The sequence below is a fragment of the Myxine glutinosa genome, chromosome 1, assembly GCF_964187855.1.
Source record: "Myxine glutinosa chromosome 1, kmMyxGlut1.1, whole genome shotgun sequence".
NCBI lineage: Eukaryota > Metazoa > Chordata > Myxini > Myxiniformes > Myxinidae > Myxine > Myxine glutinosa.
The window spans coordinates 429916509-429934611 of NC_136261.1; the positions used below are offsets into that span (position 1 = coordinate 429916509).

The 18103-nt window shown below is 46.0% G+C and overlaps 1 protein-coding gene across 1 annotated transcript in view; it reads left to right on the forward strand.

Annotated features, from left to right (window-relative positions):
- LOC137418289 (uncharacterized) overlaps window positions 1–17425 on the forward strand; it is a 62697-nt gene extending 45272 nt beyond the window's left edge. Inside the window, exons 7-10 of the mRNA XM_078787139.1 lie at window positions 3069–3187; window positions 4059–5996; window positions 12970–13042; window positions 16771–17425. Of these exons, the coding sequence (XP_078643265.1) occupies window positions 3069–3187; window positions 4059–5996; window positions 12970–13042; window positions 16771–17300 (2660 nt within the window). The 3' untranslated portion in view covers window positions 17301–17425. The remainder of the gene's footprint in view (window positions 1–3068; window positions 3188–4058; window positions 5997–12969; window positions 13043–16770) is intronic.
- Window positions 17426–18103: the final 678 nt, after the last annotated feature.

An 18103-nucleotide genomic window follows, 5' to 3' on the forward strand; every position in this document is an offset into this window, starting at 1 on the left:
AGGTTTGGACAGGAATCGCTTGCCATGCAGTGTCAATAGCCTGCTGCAATTCACGCACAGAGGCAGGCTGCTGGTCCAAGTTGTCGATTTGACGCGTTAATTCTGCCCACAAGATCTCTATCGGATTCATATCCGGGGACATGCCCTTCCACTCCATATGCCTACACCACGGTCAGCAAGAAAGTGTTGGATCATGCGAGCACGATGAGGCCGTGCATTGTCATCTTGGAAGACAAAGTTTCCTCAAAAGGCTGCACGAGCAAATGGAAGCAATGTTTCTTCCAGAATGACCATGTACTTGAACTTGTTCAGGTTTCCATTCAGAACAACAAGGTCAGTTTTGCCCCCTGCATGAAAAGCAGCCCAAACGGTCACCCCACCACCTCCAGTTTGGACTCTTGGCACTATACAATCTTCGTTGTAGGCTTCATGCACTTGGCTGCACACTCAGACATGGCTATCTTGACGATAGACCAGAAATCTAGACTCGTCACTGAAGATCACGTGATTCCAGTGTCCTGGCTGCCATTGACGGTGCTCTCTGGCCCACTGCAATCAGCGCAGGCGGTGTTGTCTGGTCAGGCGTGGCTTTCTCAGGGGACACCTGGCACGATAGCCTGCTTGAACCAGTCGTTGGTTGACTCGCCTTCTGGATACAGGCATATTTGTCAGTTGCTGCCACTCATCCCTAAGCCGATTAGCTGACTTGGTACGGCCATTGCGGACTAACCGGAGCAGCTGGCGATCATCCCTCATTGTGGTTCTTCGGGGACGTCCTGGCCTCGGTGTTGGAGTAGGGACACCCCTCTGAGCATTTCGTTTCAGGATCTTTGACACCTGACCTTGAGTGATGCCATACTGCTGAACAATAGCACGCTGTTTCATGCTGGAATTTCGTAAAGCCACCACTCCATGACAAACAGCATTTTCGAGTTGACGGACCATCTCCAGAGGAAGCGGCAATAACTTTTGTAGATGTGCAGCAGTTGTTTTCCACTAATACAGAACGCAACAACCCTTATATACCCGATTGTGAAGCCAATCGTCAAATGTACTTGTCCGTACATTTTGTCACGCCACCTGTGATATAATCCTGTTATTGACTTCTAGTCAGGGCCCTTAGGGATATTTTGGGGCCGTTTGGTTCAAATTCTTCCAAAAGCACCAAATTTGGCCCAGATGGTGCCCATGCCATACTCTTTCGATTTTTTACGGGCGCCAAAACGGGCGCCCCCCCCCCCCCCCGGGGGCCCCATATTGGCAAAATACTAAATGGCCACCACCTGGATTAGAGGAAAATCAGTTAAATAACCAAAAGGGATGGAATCATGTATGTGATACCACTTTTCAGGGGTTTTCGAGGTCGAGGATTCCAATTATGATGTTATTTTGATGATTCGAGGTCAAGGTCAACCCTCAAGGTCATCTTAAAGGTCATTTTTGGGTCAAACATGTCGGTTTTTGAGTTTTTTGTCAAGATTTACGTGAGGTTCACCATTTTATGTTTCTGGGTTGGGTAATCGAACTCTGACCTTATTTTTGACAATTAGAGGAAATATTTACATGTCTATTTCTTAATTTTCAGGCATATGCAGTTCATCAGTCTAATTACAAAAGTACGGATTTTGATGTTTTATGAACTGTATGCCATATCCTTGTGTGTAATTTTTGTGCGATCATGATCCGGGTTCATGTAGACATGATTGTATACATGTTATAAATATGACGTCATAGGTCATGTGACCTGGCGGCCATATTGGATTTTATGAAAACCTTAAAAATGGTTCCCTGCCTTCATTTTTCGAACAATTCATTTTGAACTTTGACCACTTATAGTACGCCATGTGATTGGATGCATATCCTAATTATGACATCATAGGTCAGGTGACATGGCGGGATGGACCGGTATGGTCCACGGATCATACCGCCCTTGGCGCCCGTCAAAAATCGAAAGAGTATGGCATGGGCAACATCTGTGCCAAATTTGATGCTTTTGGAAGAATTTGAACCAAAATATCCCTAAGGGCCCTGACTATTCTTGCTGCGACACAATCAGTGACATGGTTCTTTTCACAAAGAAATCACCGAAGTGTAAAAGAAACTCACCAGATTGATATACTGAGTTCAGAAAGTAAACCCAAGTCAAGAAAAAAAAAATTCCATATTAAATGCCAAGTCTGTAATTATAAACTTGAACACTATAACAAATCACCTTCATAATACCTCCAAGAACCACGTTATATGTCGACATCTATCAAGAGATTTATTTTGGTCGTGACCCCGAAGCCGTTCTATAAAGAGGGAAATAAAATGGAAGAAAAAGGAAAGAATGAAAAGGAAGAAATATGGAATTTTAAATAATTTGTAAATGGAGTGAAGAACAAAAACGTTGTCGCAGTTTTCCTTCACTTACAAAGATTTATCAAGTTGTTCTGATCCAGCTCCACCTTCTCTCGATGCTCCACCGGCACTTCTGTGGATGTGATTAAAGATGAACAAAAACTACAAGATGTGAAAATTTCTTTTTTTATATTTATGAAGATGTTTATATCTTTTAACCAAATAGTTAAACAAGAACAGATACATTCAATGTACACATTTTTTTTCTTTTTTTCTTTTTTGTATACTGAATCGAGGCTCGTGAAAGAGCTGACAACCGCGAGGGAAAGACAGCACAGGGGGACCACGAGGGAAAGACAGCACAGGGGGACCATGAGGGAGAGAGAGCACAGGGGGACCACGAGGGAAAGACAGCACAGGGGGACCACGAGGGAAAGACAGCACAAGGGGACCACAAGGGAAAGACAGCACAGGGGGACCATGAGGGAAAGACAGCACAGGGGGCCACGAGGGAAAGACAGCACAGGGGGACCACGAGGAAAAGACAGCACAGGGGGACCACGAGGGAAAGACAGCACAGGGGGACCACGAGGGAAAGACAGCACAGGGGGACCACAAGGGAAAGACAGCACAGGGGGACTGTTACGGATTTATGTGAATTTATGTGAATTACTATTCAGGTCAATGCTTATTAATGTTTAGTCGATTAAAGGTTGTTGTGATTAAAGGGTCAGGAGCCCTTCAGGGGAAAAGGAGACCCGAAACGGAAGAAGAAAAGACACGAGGTCCGGGAGAAGCGGCGATCTTCCTCTTCCTCGCCCAGCTCCGACGTGAGCGGTGTCGATATTGAGCAGCGTGGGGAAAGCTGCGTTTGAAAGCCCGTCCGGTGAGAGGAGTTACCTGTGCGGGTAATTACCGGTTACAAGTCACGTTGCCATGGGTTCGTGCACGGAACCAAGCGTCTGGCACATTTCACCTCAATGTCTACAAAGACATGTACGGGTCGCACCTTGGGCCTCGCGCGCTTTGTGAGCCGCGCTTGGTTTTGCCCCCTTTGCTTTTGCAAGGAGGTGTGCGCTGCAGCCGCTGTCCCCGGTACGCGACATGCACGTTTGGAGCACGTCAGCCCGGGGTTCGTTCAACCGCCCGTGTGCGGAGAAGCCGACCTTCACCTTGGTCTGGAGGGGCCAGAGACATTGTGAGGGACAGTGACCATTGAGGGGTCATGAGTGGGGAAAGGGGGGACATATATAAGATGGCCATCTTAATAATATTGGTGATTGATTGTTGATGGTTGTTGATGGATTGGGGAATATATTATTGATTACTCCGGATCCTTGGTGTGGGGTTTCTTATTGCCTGGAATTCATATTGATTGCGTTACGAAAGCGTATAAATCATAGATCTTTCTGGCGGAGTTCCTCTCACGGTCCGGGGGTCACCGAGACCAGGTAGTCACCGGGAGGACCAGGTAACAGAAATTGGGGGCTAGTCCAAATGACAATTTGCGGATTCGCAATTGGGTCTACATCCGGGATCTTTAAAATTTTCTAAATTTTAGTCCGGGAAAGAATTCGCAAGAGTGGGAACTTTTCCAACGTTCCCAAAATTGTTTTTCTCTGTCGACAAAACAACAACAACAACAACAAAAAAACAATAGCAATAATAGTAATACTGTTGCTTTTCTTTATTGGAAATTTCTGGGTGAAGGTTAACAGGTGTTACCAGTAGTCACCATGGCGTTTGTGGCACAGAACTTTGCGGTAACCCCTAGTGAGGCACAGTTCCGAGCACTACTAAAATCGGACCTCTTGAAATTGGCCAAACATTTTAACTTGGAGGTCCGAACTAATTTGAGGAAGGCAGAGTTGCAGACCACGGTGATACAGTCTATTGTGGGATTAGGAACATGGGACGAGTTAGCCTGGGAGTGGCTACCCGAAGACCCAGAAGATGTTGAGCTCCGGAAACTGGAGTTGCAATTACGGAGCCAGGAACGGATCAAAGAAGAAGAAAGGAAAGCAGAAAAGGAAAGAGCAGAAGAAGAAAGGAAAGCAGAAAAGGAAAGGGCAGAAGAAGAAAGGAAAGCAGAAAAGGAAAGAGCAGAAGAAGAAAGGAAAGCAGAAGAGAGGAGAGAAGAGAAACAAGCAGAGGAAAGGAGAGTGGAACGAGAACTCCAGGAAAGGTTAAAAGAAGAAGAAAGGAAAGCAGAAAAGGAAAGAGCAGAAGAAGAAAGGAAAGCAAAAGAGAGAAAAGAAGAGAAACAAGCAGAGGAAAGGAGAGTGGAACGAGAACTCCAGGAAAGGTTAGAAGGGAGAAAAGCAGAGGAGAGGAGAGCTGCCAGGGAACTCGAAGCAGAGGAGAGAAAAGCCGAAAGGGAGTTGAAGGAACGGGATCTGGCGCTTCAGCAAGAAATTAAATTCAAGGAGCTGGATTTAATGAGAGAACGGGGAGAGGTACCACCCTTGCTGACGGGGTCGACACCTAGCCAGAACACCTGGGAGGTGGGCAGACATATGAGGCTGGTTCCACCCTTCAGTGAAAAGGAAGTCACTCAATTTTTTCCACACTTTGAGAAAGTGGCTCGACAGTTAAACTGGCCGGAGGAGGCCTGGACCATACTTGTGCAAAGTGTGCTGGTGGGTAAAGCTCAAGAGATTTATTCGGCACTACCAATGGACCAATGTGCAGATTATGAGGTATTGAAGAAGCACATCCTCAAAGCCTATGAGTTGGTTCCTGAAGCTTACCGGCAAAAATTCAGGAATGCCAGGAAGAGGGTGAGTGAGACCCATGTGGAGTTTGCCAGAGTGAAAGAAAACATGTTTGATCGGGGGTGTGAGTCAAAAGGAGTCGGGAATGACTTCGAAGCATTGCGTGACTTGATCCTGGTGGAGGAATTTCAACAGTGTGTCCACGAGGACATCAAAGTGTACCTTCAGGAAAAGAAAGTACCGAAGTTGTGGGACGCAGCCACCATGGCAGATGATTATGCCTTAACACACCGGATAGGGGTCCACGAACCTAACTCCTCACCTAGATCTCCGCAGGTGTGTTCTGGAACAGCAGGTGCGGAGAACGACAATACATGGCGGCGGCATCGAGATGATTATGGTTACAACGCTGATAGCCGAACTGTTCGAAATCAGGGGGCTACGGGCCCAAGACAAACTTATTTTTCGGGGGGCCCAAGGCAGGCCACGAGTTTTTCCTCCGGGCCTACTTGCGCTTTTTGCAAGAAACCTGGACACTTGATGTCCAGTTGTTACCTCATGAAAAGGGAAAACCCAGAGCGGAGTCCGACTATTACCACTCCGAATGCGATGGCAAGCGTAAGAAATCGCCCACAGAAGAGTTACCAACCATTTATTTATGAGGGTTTGGTCTCACTCAAGGGAGACTTGACTAACCCAAGACCGGTTAGGGTTTTGAGGGACACAGGACCCCATAAATCCTTAATTCTTAAAGGCATTTTGCCATTGTCAAAGAGTACCGCAACTGGTGATAGTGTTCGGTTACAAGGGATCGGTGGCTGTGTTAGTGGCCCACTTCATGTCATCCAGTTGGAATCTGATTTGGTGTCAGGACCGGTCACCATCGGTTTACAAGCCACGCTTCCTGTAGAGGGAGTATCTGTGATTATCGGGAATGATTTGCCCGGGGGGGCAAATTTATGGTAACCCGAGGGTGGGTAAAGAGCCCCGCAGGGGAAATAACACCACCCCAGCTCGGGATGGCGACAAAAGTTCCAAGTTATTTGTCGGGGGACTGAACTTCAACACAGAGGAAGAAGTTCTGACCTCTGTCTTCAACAGATATGGGCCGCTGGTGGAAGTGTGGGTGGTAAAAGACAGGGAAACGCAATGGTCAAGAGGGTTCGGCTTTGTCACGTTTGCAAGCACAAAAGACGCCAGAGAGGCAGAGAAGAATTGGAATGGTAAGAATTTGGAGGGTCAGACCATAACAGTAGGGAAGGCATTTCGTAGGCGTTGAGAGGTCTACAGAAGAGGACAACTTGGCGGTAGTTTTGGGGTTGGCAGCAGCCAATATTACTATGGAGGCTCCCAGAGTTACGGCACCTCCCGAAAGAATGAATGTCAGAGCACTGGCCGAGAAGGAGACCGCCAGTCAGGTAACGGCTGGGACAAGGGGTCCCACCGTAACTGTTAGGAGTCTGGAGAAGTTGAGGCACTATATACGGTGGAGCCACCGAGTCGGGGCTCCCACACGGACTAACCGTGAACGCCACGTTCTTAAAGGCATCCAGGTAGTGAACTTTCCTGCACGGACTAACTGTGAACTCTACGTTCTTAAAGGCGTCCATGTAATGAACTTTCCTCCCCGGACTAACCGTGAACTCCACATTCCTTAAGGCGTCCATGTAGGGAATACTCAGCTGGGCCTCCTGAAAAAGTGATATCGAGAGGTTTAACTTTGGGGCTTTGGTGACCACCTCTTAACCGTCATTCAAGAGAAACTAGAAGTGGTTGACGCTTGGTCCAGAGTGAATTAATCTAGGGGTTTTGTGAAATTTTGTTGCTTTATTTTTAAGTGATAATTGTGCCCAGGGGGAACGGATGATTTTGGGGGGGGGGGGTGAGTTATCTGGTTTGTTTGCCAAAGTTGGCCGGCAAAGAAAGTTTTCGCTAGGTTCAAACTTTCTTTCTTGAAGGGGGGAAGTGTTACGGATTTATTTGAATTTATGTGAATTACTATTCAGGTCATTGCTTATTAATGTTTAGTCGATTAAAGATTGTTGTGATTAAAGGGTCAGGAGCTCTTCTGGGGAAAAGGAGACCGGAAACGGAAGAAGAAAAGACACGAGGTCCGGGAGAAGCGGCGATCTTCCTCTTCCTCACCCAGCTCCGACGTGAGCGGTGTCGATATTGAGCAGCGTGGGGAACGCTGCGTTTGAAAGCCCGTCTGGCGAGAGGAGTTACCTGTGCGGGGTAATTACCGGTTACACGTCACGTTGCCGTGGATTCGTGCACGGAACCAAGCGTCCGGCACAGTTCGCCTCAACGTCTACAAGGACATGTACGGGACGCACCTTGGGCCTCGCGCACTTTGCGAGCCGCGCTTGGTTTTGCCCCCTTTGCTTTTGCAAGGAGGTGTGCACTGCAGCCGCTGTCCCCGGTACGCGACATGCACATTTGGAGCACGTCAGCCCGGGGTTCGTTCAACCGCCCGTGTGCGGAGAAGCCGACCTTCACCTTGGTCTGGAGGGGCCCAGAGACATTGTGAGGGACAGTGACCATTGAGGGGTCGTGAGTGGGGAAAGGGGGGACATATATAAGATGGCCATCTTAATAATATTGGTGATTGATTCTTGATGGTTGTTGATGGATTGGGGAATATATTATTAATTACACCGGATCCTTGGTGTGGGGTTTCTTATTGACTGGAATTCATATTGATTGCGTTACGAAAGCGTATAAATCATAGATCTTTCTGGCGGAGTTCCTCTCACGGTCCGGGGGTCACCGAGACCAGGTATTCACTGGGAGGACCACGTAACAGGACCACGAGGGAAAGACAGCACAGGGGGACCACGAGGGAAAGACAGCACAGGGCGACCACAAGGGAAAGACAGTACAGGGGGACCACGAGGGAAAGACAGTACAGGGGGACCGTGAGGGAAAGACAGTACAGGGGGACCGCGAGGGAAAGACAGCACAGGGGGACCGCGAGGGAAAGACAGCACAGGGGGACTCAAGTGTAGTTTGTGAAACCCATCCATGGAAATGATCATCATGGGTTCATCAGCCGTACAAAAATCAATATCGCTGATGATTATCATGATTATTATGAGAAGGAGTGTCATGTCAGAGGGTGAAGAAGAGGCCACCGATATGCTTCTGTTAGATGCCAATTGACGCTGTGTTCTATGGTGATCAATAAAGCCAACATCTCCTCAACTGTGATTCATCATCGTCATATTACAGTGTAGTCATGTTAGTACAGTGTAGTGTTGTTAGTACAGTGTAGTCATGCTAAACTTCCAGATTTTAAAAATGATCTTAAATTGTTATACTATTAAAATTGAAGTAAAGACTTGAACACTGCATGGAGTGTCATGTTCTATGAACTCTGAAGTTTTTCAAGTTATGACTTTTAGTGATGGAGGATATACCGCCTGTAGCTTGATTTGGAGGCCATTTTGATTTGCTTTTGCTCTTTGGCCCACCTATAATCTCCTTTTAATTAAATCCTTTTCTTTCGGTTGGAATTCCAGCATGGATTCAGGAAATCAAAGTATTATGATTGGAACAAGCATTACGCCTCGGCCTCCCGTCGTTGAAGTGACGTGAGTTGACAAAGTGGAAGACGCAAGGCGGCCATCTTGGATTTTGACGTGGCGACCCAATTTTCAATAGCGTTCTCCCGTAGGCGTCGATATACCCACACACCAGATTAGAAGTTGGAACTTCGCTTATTTTTCAAGATATTCCACTCACAAGGTTCAGACATACATGGAGGCGGCCATCTAGGATTTTGACGTGGCGACGAAATTTTCAATAGCCTTCTTCCGTATCCCGAGGTACACCGAAACACCAGATTAGAAGTTAGTAGTTCGTTTATTTTTCAAGATATTTCGCTCACAATGTTGACATATATATGGTGGCGGCCATCTTGGATTTTGACGTGGCGACCCAATTTGCAATAGCGTTCTTCTTTATGCCTAGATACACCCACACACCAGATTAGAAGCTGGTACTTCGCTTATTTTTCAAGATATTCCGCTCACAAGGTTCAGACATACATGGCGTCAGACATACATGGCGGCGGCCATCTTGGATTTTGACGTGGGTTGCACCCACACACCAAATTAGAATTCGGTCCTTCGCTTACGCATGCACGCACGCATGCACGTTCGCACGCCAGCCCGCACGCACGCACGGACGGAGGGGAAAACCATAGTCCCCATTTCGCTTCGCGTTGCAACGGGGGACAAAAATCGGTGATGACGTGAATGAGGAAGTAAAATATTGTTGTGTGACTCCCTCTTGGTTAATACCGGGGAAATCACGGATAGCCAAAGCCAGCTTTAACTCTAAAGACGATGCCCAAATGCGGATTTCACTGTTTTTGCGTCAGTGGGGTGGGGGAAGAAAGAAGAACAAGAGGACGAAGCCTTTTACCTGACGTGATCTCGCCGGGCAGTCTTGTTCAAAGCCTGCAGGAAATGAACTCACACGAAAACGGATTTAGAATATACAGTGAAAATCATATAAGGATTTATTTACTACGGAATGCCAGGAATACAAAATAAAACGCGCGATAATCGATAATGTCCTAAATTGGGACGTCCCCACACCAGACTTAAACACAGACACAGGACAGATAAATAAAAATAACAGGGTGTGTGTGTGTGTGTGTGTGTGTGTGTGTGTGTGTGTGTGTGTGTGTGTGTGTGTGTGTGCTGGCTTAGCTCAACCAGTCGGGGTTCGTCGGCTCTTCCGGTGCGTTGGCGAGAAGTAGGCCTCAGTCCGCCTTGTTCGCGCACTGCCAGGCCTCACTGGACGTCTCGAAAACGATTTACTGCGTAACACGATATTTCAAAAACTTGGTGAATGAGTTGGTTGGGTGACAATAACAAGCTGATTCGACTTTGGTTCAGGTCTGGATCCAGATCCGGTCTTTCAGTGGATACAAAACATAAACTGTGCAGCCTGGTGGAGGTATGTGCTCTACCAGGTGCCGTTCTAGTTAATTTTGTTATGATAAAGAAACATTGTGGACCAGAAATACAAGACTAACAGAATTTAAATCATTTTTCATAAGTTATAAAATTCATAACATGAAAGCCACAAAGTTCTAATCCGGGATTGTAGGGGGATCGGCCCGTGAGGGAGGGAAATCTTATTTTGTGCAGAAAACAAACATTTTACAGGTGAATGAGGTCATTCGTTGAGATTGTGAAGAATCAGGACATGAACTTGGTGTTTGTGCAAAACTTAACATCCAAGTCGATGTTACTGATCATTCATTCACCGTTTTATTCTTCTCATGAACTGTAATTGTAAAAGTTTGTAAAAGTGGAGAATCTTTGTGTAAAAGTTGTTAAAATGAATTCTGCACAGTGAAGTGTAAGAACAATGTAGTCATGTTCACTATGTTTTTTCGTTGAAAATTTTGGTAGATTGGCAAAACTATACATTTTTGGAATACTCAGAGCATGAGGAATCCAAAAATTAATGTTTACATTTGCGTAGACACCTTTACGAAAATGACACTCAGGACAGTGATGAAGATCTGTAAAAGCATATTCCTGAACGGTATAGACCTCGTAGATCCTGTGTATAGGACTTATAGTTCAATCTGATAATACCTATAACTTCCTATAACAACCTATAACTTCAAAGGACTTGCAATATCATGTATTATGTAATACAGTTATATCACAAATATAAAGACAATGGTTTTCAATTACCTTTGTTTGTTGCTTTTCTATAATCCTGAGCACTATTTTGAGGCATTTATTGGATTCCTTGACCCAGAAAACATAGGATTAGCATATTTAATTAAGTCTCTAGGTTGACGAGAAGCCGAGATCGCGCAAAATATGTATTTTATGGCGGCCATTTTCAAAATCCAAAATGGCGGCCATGCAGGTGTCTGTGCAAATACCAACATTGATTTTCGGATTCCTTATGCTATAACCTTTCCAAAAATGTACAGGTTTGCTAATCTACCATGATTTTGAACGAAATATAATTTATTGACATGGTGAACCTGACTAATGTTGTGAATTTTCCTTCATGAATCGATGAAAATTATATTTTATTTAATACAAAATGGAAGTTCCATGTCTTCCGCCATGTTTGTTATATTTAGATTTTTGGTTGAAAGATTTAAAAAATCTTCATGAACATAAAAACAATATAATTTCACATCTATATAATAATACCGTAAGGACTCGACTTTGTTATCCCTTTTACGCCACACCCAGTGACCCGATGCCCATGGCACTAATGGATTTACTATCTACGAACCGTGCCCTTTGTTTATCACTTACAGTCATACTCGAAAAATCTGAATTAGTCGACTTTGGGGCCCAAAAAGCATCCGATTAACGGCCGATACGACGCCATCTTACGACGCCATCGTATTGGCGTCTGCTGAGCGAAGGCGATGCGAGCCGTCCGCTGATTGGACAGTCGAGTGGTGTGAACCAAATGGTCTTTTTATTCCCTTGAACATTTTAAATTAGGATATATAAGGAAACGTCTTTATCGTCATTTTAATAAAGTTAAATGGAGTGACGTTTTAGAAACGTTTTTTGAAGTTTGAAGTTTTTTCGAATCGAAGTGAAGAAGTTTTTGAAGTTTTGATTTTGGAAACGTTAAATGGAGAAACAGTTTCACAGGAAGAGAATGCGATGCGATGAAGAAGAATCCATCTTTATTTTATTTTTTTTAACCACAAAAGATTGAAGCTCCACGAAGTCAAGAATGTGAAACTACGTGAATGTAATAAAATAAAAATATACATAAACGACACAGTTCTATGAAACAGTTTCACAGGAAGAGAATGCGATGCGATGTGATGAAGAAGAATCCATCTTTATTTTATTTTTTTAAACCACAAAAGATTGAAGCTCCACGAAGTCAAGAATGTGAAACTACGTGAATGTAATAAAATAAAAATATACATAAACGACACAGTTCTATGAAACAGTTTCACAGGAAGAGAATGCGATGCGATGTGATGAAGAAGAATCCATCTTTATTTTATTTTTTTAAACCACAAAAGATTGAAGCTCCATGAAGTCGAGAATGTGAAACTACGTGAATGTAATAAAATAAAAATATACATAAACGACAGAGTTCTATGGAATTTTAAATCGATTCATTTTCACATGAAGAAAATGAGGCGCAGAGGAAGAAGATGACTGCATCACCGGAATTCACCTCAGGTTTTTGGCGTATCTTTCAGGTTGTCGTGATTTTGTGAAAATCCTGAATATTCCTTTGGTTTTGTCGACACGTTTTGTTGAGAAGACGATCAACAAAACGTTTTCCTTTTTGATTGACAGGTTACAAATGTGTTCTTGAATAGCCGAAATGTCGCGTTTTTTAATTCAAGTTGAATAGGTCTTGAGGCCTTTATTAATAATCTATCTATATAAATATAATAATAGCGTAAGGACTCGAATTTGTTATCCCTTTTACGCCGCACCCAGTGACCCGATGCCCACGGCACTAATGGATTTACGATCTACGAACCGTGCTCTTTGTTTATCACGTACCGCCATACTCGAAAAATCGGAATTAGCCGACGTTAGGGCCCAAAAGCATCCGATTAACTGCCGATACGACGCCATCTTATGATGCCATCGTATTGGCGTCTGCTGGGCGAAGGCGAAGCAAGCCGTCCACTGATTGGACAGGCGAAGGCGACAGCAAGCCGTCCACCGAGTGGACAATCCAGAGCATGCATTTGTGCCGGTGTCGGTGATCGTTGTTCATTTTCGCACTCTTCATCCTCATCTTTCTTCCCAACTCTTACTCGGACAAGCAAATCCCCTATGCCATCCATAATGGTACACTCTATCCATACACCACATCCTCCCTTCCGTGGATTTCCACGGGTTTCGGCTAGTCTTGTAATATTTGTTAATCTTTAATCATTTCCACAGAAGGACCGGTGGAGCATCCGGAGAAGGTTGAGCTGGATCAGAACAACTTGAGAAGACTTTGTAAGTGAAAGGAAACGGGGAGGGGGTTCTTCTTCTTCGTTCCATTTAGATAATTTAAAATTCCATATTTTCTTCTTTTCATTCTTTCCTTTTTCTTCTGTTTTATTTCCCTCTTCATATTTTCCTTCACTCTATTCCACTTAGTTATTTTCCAACTCGATTTTCCCTCTTGCCAAGTGTCACAAAACCCAAGGTTTGTTTAATTGAACGATGTCCAACCAGGAGGAGGGGATATTCCAAACTTGTTTGCTGATTAATGGCCTTTCTTAATCCCCATCCTGTCCTCCCTCCTCTCTCATCCCCCTCCCTCACTCTCCCCCTCCCTCTCTCTCCCCCTCCCTCTCTCTCCCCCTCCCTCTCTCTTCCCCACTACCCCATACTCCTCTCTGTCTCCCACTACCCCATCCTCCTCTCTCTTTCACTACCCCATCCACCTCTCTCTCTTCCCCACTACCCCATCCTCCTCTCTTTCTTCCCCACTACCCCATCCCCTCTCTCCCTTCCCCACTATCCCATCCCCTCTCTCTCTCCCACATTACCCCACCCCCCTCTTTCTCTTTCCCACTACCCCATCCCCCACTCTCTCTTTCCCACTTCCCCATCCCCCCTCTCTCTTCCCCACTACCCCATCCCCCTCTCTCTCTTTCCCACGACCCCAACCCCTCTCTCTCTTTCCCACTACCACATCCTGCTTTCTCTCTTCCCCTCTACTGCATCCCCCTCTCTCTCCCCCTCTCTCCACCTCTCTCCTCCCCACTACCCTATCCCCCTCTCTCTCTTTCCCACTACCCCACCCCCTCTCTCTCTTTCCCACTACCACATCCTCCTTTCTCTCTTCCCTTCTACTGCATCCCCCTCTCTCTCCCCCTCTCTCCACCTCTCTCTTCCCCACTACCCCATCCCCCTCTCTCTCTTTCCCACGACCCCAACCCCTCTCTCTCTTTTCCACTACCCCATCCTCCTTTCTCACTTCCCCTCTACCGCATCCCCCTCTCTCTCCCCCTCTCTCCACCTCTCTCCTACCCACTACCCTATCCCCCTCTCTCTCTTTCCCACTACCCCACCCCCCCTCTCTCTCTTCCCCACTACCCCATCCCCCCTCTCTCTCTTCCCCACTACCCCATCCCCCCTCTCTCTTTTCCCCACTATCCCATCCCCCCTCTCTCTCTCTCTTCCCCACTATCCCATCCTCTCTCTCTCTCTTCCCCACTATCCCATCCCCCCTCTCTCTCTTCCCCACTACCCCATCCCCCCTCTCTCTCTCTTCCCCACTACCCCATCCCCCCTCTCTCTCTCTTCCCCACTACCCCATCCCCCCTCTCTCTCTTCCCCACTACCCCATCCCCCCTCTCTCTCTTCCCCACTACCCCATCCCCCCTCTCTCTTTTCCCCACTACCCCATCCCCCCTCTCTCTTTTCCCCACTACCCCTTTCCCCTCTTTCTCTCGTCCTCCCCTCTCACCAACGATGTAATTAGAACAAGATCTTTCTTGACAAATCCTGGTTCGTTCTGTAACATAATCCGGTATAAATTGCTCGTTCGTCCCAGATAAAATTTACAATCCTGAAGGAACTTGTAACATATTTCCAAATCTCTCACATAAACATCTTACATCAACAAACATTGTGGATCATATATCTATAATAATAAAAAGGTGTGTGTGTGTGTGTGTGTGTGTGTGTGTGTGTGTGTGTGTGTGTGTGTGTGTGTGGTGTGTGTGTGGTGTGTGTGTGTGTGTGTGTGTGTGTGTGTGTGGACGGCCGTCTCCTGCATAACTCCAAAACCATGAAACGTACCACCCCCAAACTTTGCATACATACTTCTCCACCTCCTCTGGATTACATGAATGAAAACTGGGTGTTTGTGTGTTTAAGATAATTTACACTAACAGGATTATCTTTGGTCAGCCTGCGTTCAGATCACTTAGCTTGGGGTCTTAATTCCCCCCATTTTGTCCACTCAACTCAAGTATTCATTGCGTCAGAACATGTCGGTTTGTGTACAATAAAGCTTGCTTGAGTGCTTGAGCTGCTTGGCGAGCGCTCTCCAAGCAGCTTGGTAATGGATGGAACACCCCTGCTTCGTCCTCAGATTGAGTCTATTTTATTTAGTTCCTTCCTTTAAAGAGTAAAAATATGGGCAACACACCAGGCGCTCACCTGGTAGAATAACCAGTATACTGCACTGACTAAAGGTATTTTAAACACATTTTAATGGTCGCTGGAAGACAGGGCAGCAGGGAGAATCAAACCAACATAATCATGAGACTTTAAATAAACAAAAACATACATATTTTAGGGTCCACTCCCACCCACCCAGTTTACCTCCTTTTGTAATTCCTTGAACAAACATTTGTACATCACGGGTGGTGAAGGTTGTGGGGAAGTTTCATCGAAATAGTGTTTGTATTTTCAGAGGAAAAAGCAAATTGCTATTTTGGGGTCAAACGTGGCTCCACTTTGACCCCCTGAGGCCCCGACTTTTTTTATTGCCCTGAACAAACTTTAGACAGAACACAACAAATACAATTTGTGCCAAATTTGGTCAAAATCTCATCAGCGGTTTCACAGAATAAGTTGCAAGTGTTTCCGGGCGGACGACGCGCCATCGCAAAACCTCACCTGAACTTTGTTCCAGGTGAGATAAAAAGTACGTATATCAACGAACGAAGCAGCCCCTCTCCCTCCCCACCGCACCCCTCACCCCCCGCCCTGCCTCGCCTTTGTTGTGCAATTTTATTTTCCCCCTTTTTGTCCGATCTGCTTTCACTATACGACGCGTCACTTCCACATAAACAGATACATCGATACATATAAACACCGTTGTCTGTCCTCCATTGTTCCTTATCCACGGCGACATCTTATAAGTTACAAACTCCAGACTCAGGGTGCAAACACACCTTCATGAAGGGGAGAGGGTAACATCGGCAATGTGTCCACGGCATCACGTGGGGGCATGGGGGAGGGGGGGGAGGGGGTAACATCGTTAATGTGTCCACAGCATCACGTGGGGGCATGGGGGAGGGAGAGGGGGAGAGGGTAACATCGTTAATGTGTCCACAGCATCACGTGGGGGCATGGGGGAGGGGGGGGAGAGGGTAACATCGTTAATGTGTCCACAGCATCACGTGGGGGCATGGGGGAGGGGGGGAGAGGGTAACATCGTTAATATGCCCACAGCATCACATGGGGGAGGGGGCGGGAGAGGGTAACATCGTTAATGTGTCCACAGCATCACATGGGGGCATGGGGGAGGGGGGAGGAGAGGGTAACATCGTTAATGTGTCCACAGCATCACGTGGGGGCATGGGGGAGGGGGGAGGAGAGGGTAACATCGTTAATGTGCCCACAGCATCACGTGGCGGGAGGGTAACATCGTTAATGTGCCCACAGCATCACGTGGGGGCATGGGGGAGGGGGGGGGGGGAGAGGGTAACATCGTTAATGTGTCCACAGCATCACGCGGGGGCATGGGGGAGGGGGGGGGGGAGAGGGTAACATTGTCTGTCCGCCATTGGTCGTTATCCACGGCGACATCTTATAAGTTACAAACTCCAGACTCGGTGTACAAACACACCTTTATGAAGGGGGAGAGGGTAACATCGGCAATGTGCATAAATAAATAAAAACAATTGTTGTAATAAAAGTTTTTTTGTGATAAAGAGATTAATGTGTTTGTTTTTCTCCGTTTGTCTAACAATGTCCGCGACCCCGTGTCGTGTCCGCAGATGGACGGACCCCGAGTCTGGACCCAAACTCTGCACATCGACAGATCAAGATCTCCCAGGATCTCAGGAAGGCGACTCGAGCCAGGACCGAGGATCAGTACCCGGAACATCCTGATCGGTTTGATGTTTGTGCACAAGTTGTTTCCCGTGATTGTTTCTCCTCAGGTCGTCATTACTGGGAGGTCGATGTGAGGTCGAGTCGTTTGTGCAGAATCGGGATCTGTTTAAACTCCATGGGGAGAAAAGGGGAAGAGAGCGGGTTGGGAATGAATCCCGAGTCTTGGTGTTTATTTAAATCTAATAACGAATACTCCGCACATCACAACAATCAAGGTACCTCCCTGTCCATCCCGGGGGATCATGAACGGATTGGGTTCTTCTTGGATTGCGAGGCGGGAGAGTTGACGTGTTTCGGGGACTCGCGGGTCCTGCACGTGTTCAGGGGGAACTTCATGGTCCCCGTTAAACCCGCTATTTGGGTTTGGGGTTTTCATGGTGGTTCCGTTCATTTTGTGCATTTAGTGAAATAAACTTTCATCACAAACTGATCCGGTTATTTTGGGTCAAATCAATCAAATCATTTACCTGTTCATGACGATGTGATTACTGATTAATGTTTATATTATAATAAAGTTTATATAATTTATTAAGTTCATTGTTTATCTTATTTGATGTGAAATGAACTTTAACCCGAACTCTTCATTCTCCTCACGATACATTTCAGATTATTCTTCTTCAAATGTGTGTTTGAATGGGATGTTTGAGTGAAGAAAGTCCGTCCAGGCAGATGAAACCCTTTGTGTTTACCTGGAATGGACCACCGCCGTTAATAGTGAAGGTAAGAGTGGGTTTGGATCAGATCACAGGTAGAATATGTAACCCTGGATGGAATTAACAGAACGTTCAGCAGGTATACTTTAATCACACCGTGGAAACATGACCAGGTGACCTTTTGGGTGTTACTATATATTTTGGTCCGATGAAGGGTTCACACCTGAAACGTCAGGTTCTCATTGTTTCCCACGGAGATTTTAATCTTAATCTTCATGGAAATCTCTTCCATCCAATCAAAACACAGAGATAAAATCATTTAATAACCGGTATAGTGACGTCACTAAGTTAATTTAGCATCATCAGGTGAATGCAAATTACAGAGAAGGCGTCACATCATGTACTGTGATTAACAATTAATATTCACCTCGCGGGAGGTAAATCGTGATCATCCAGGTGCTGTCCTCAGGGCGACATTGCACTCCGGGTGAGGCAGGTTGGGGTTCACCCTCGAATTTCCCCAATTGGGGGAAACTCGACCCGACAACTCTTGGTCGTGGGG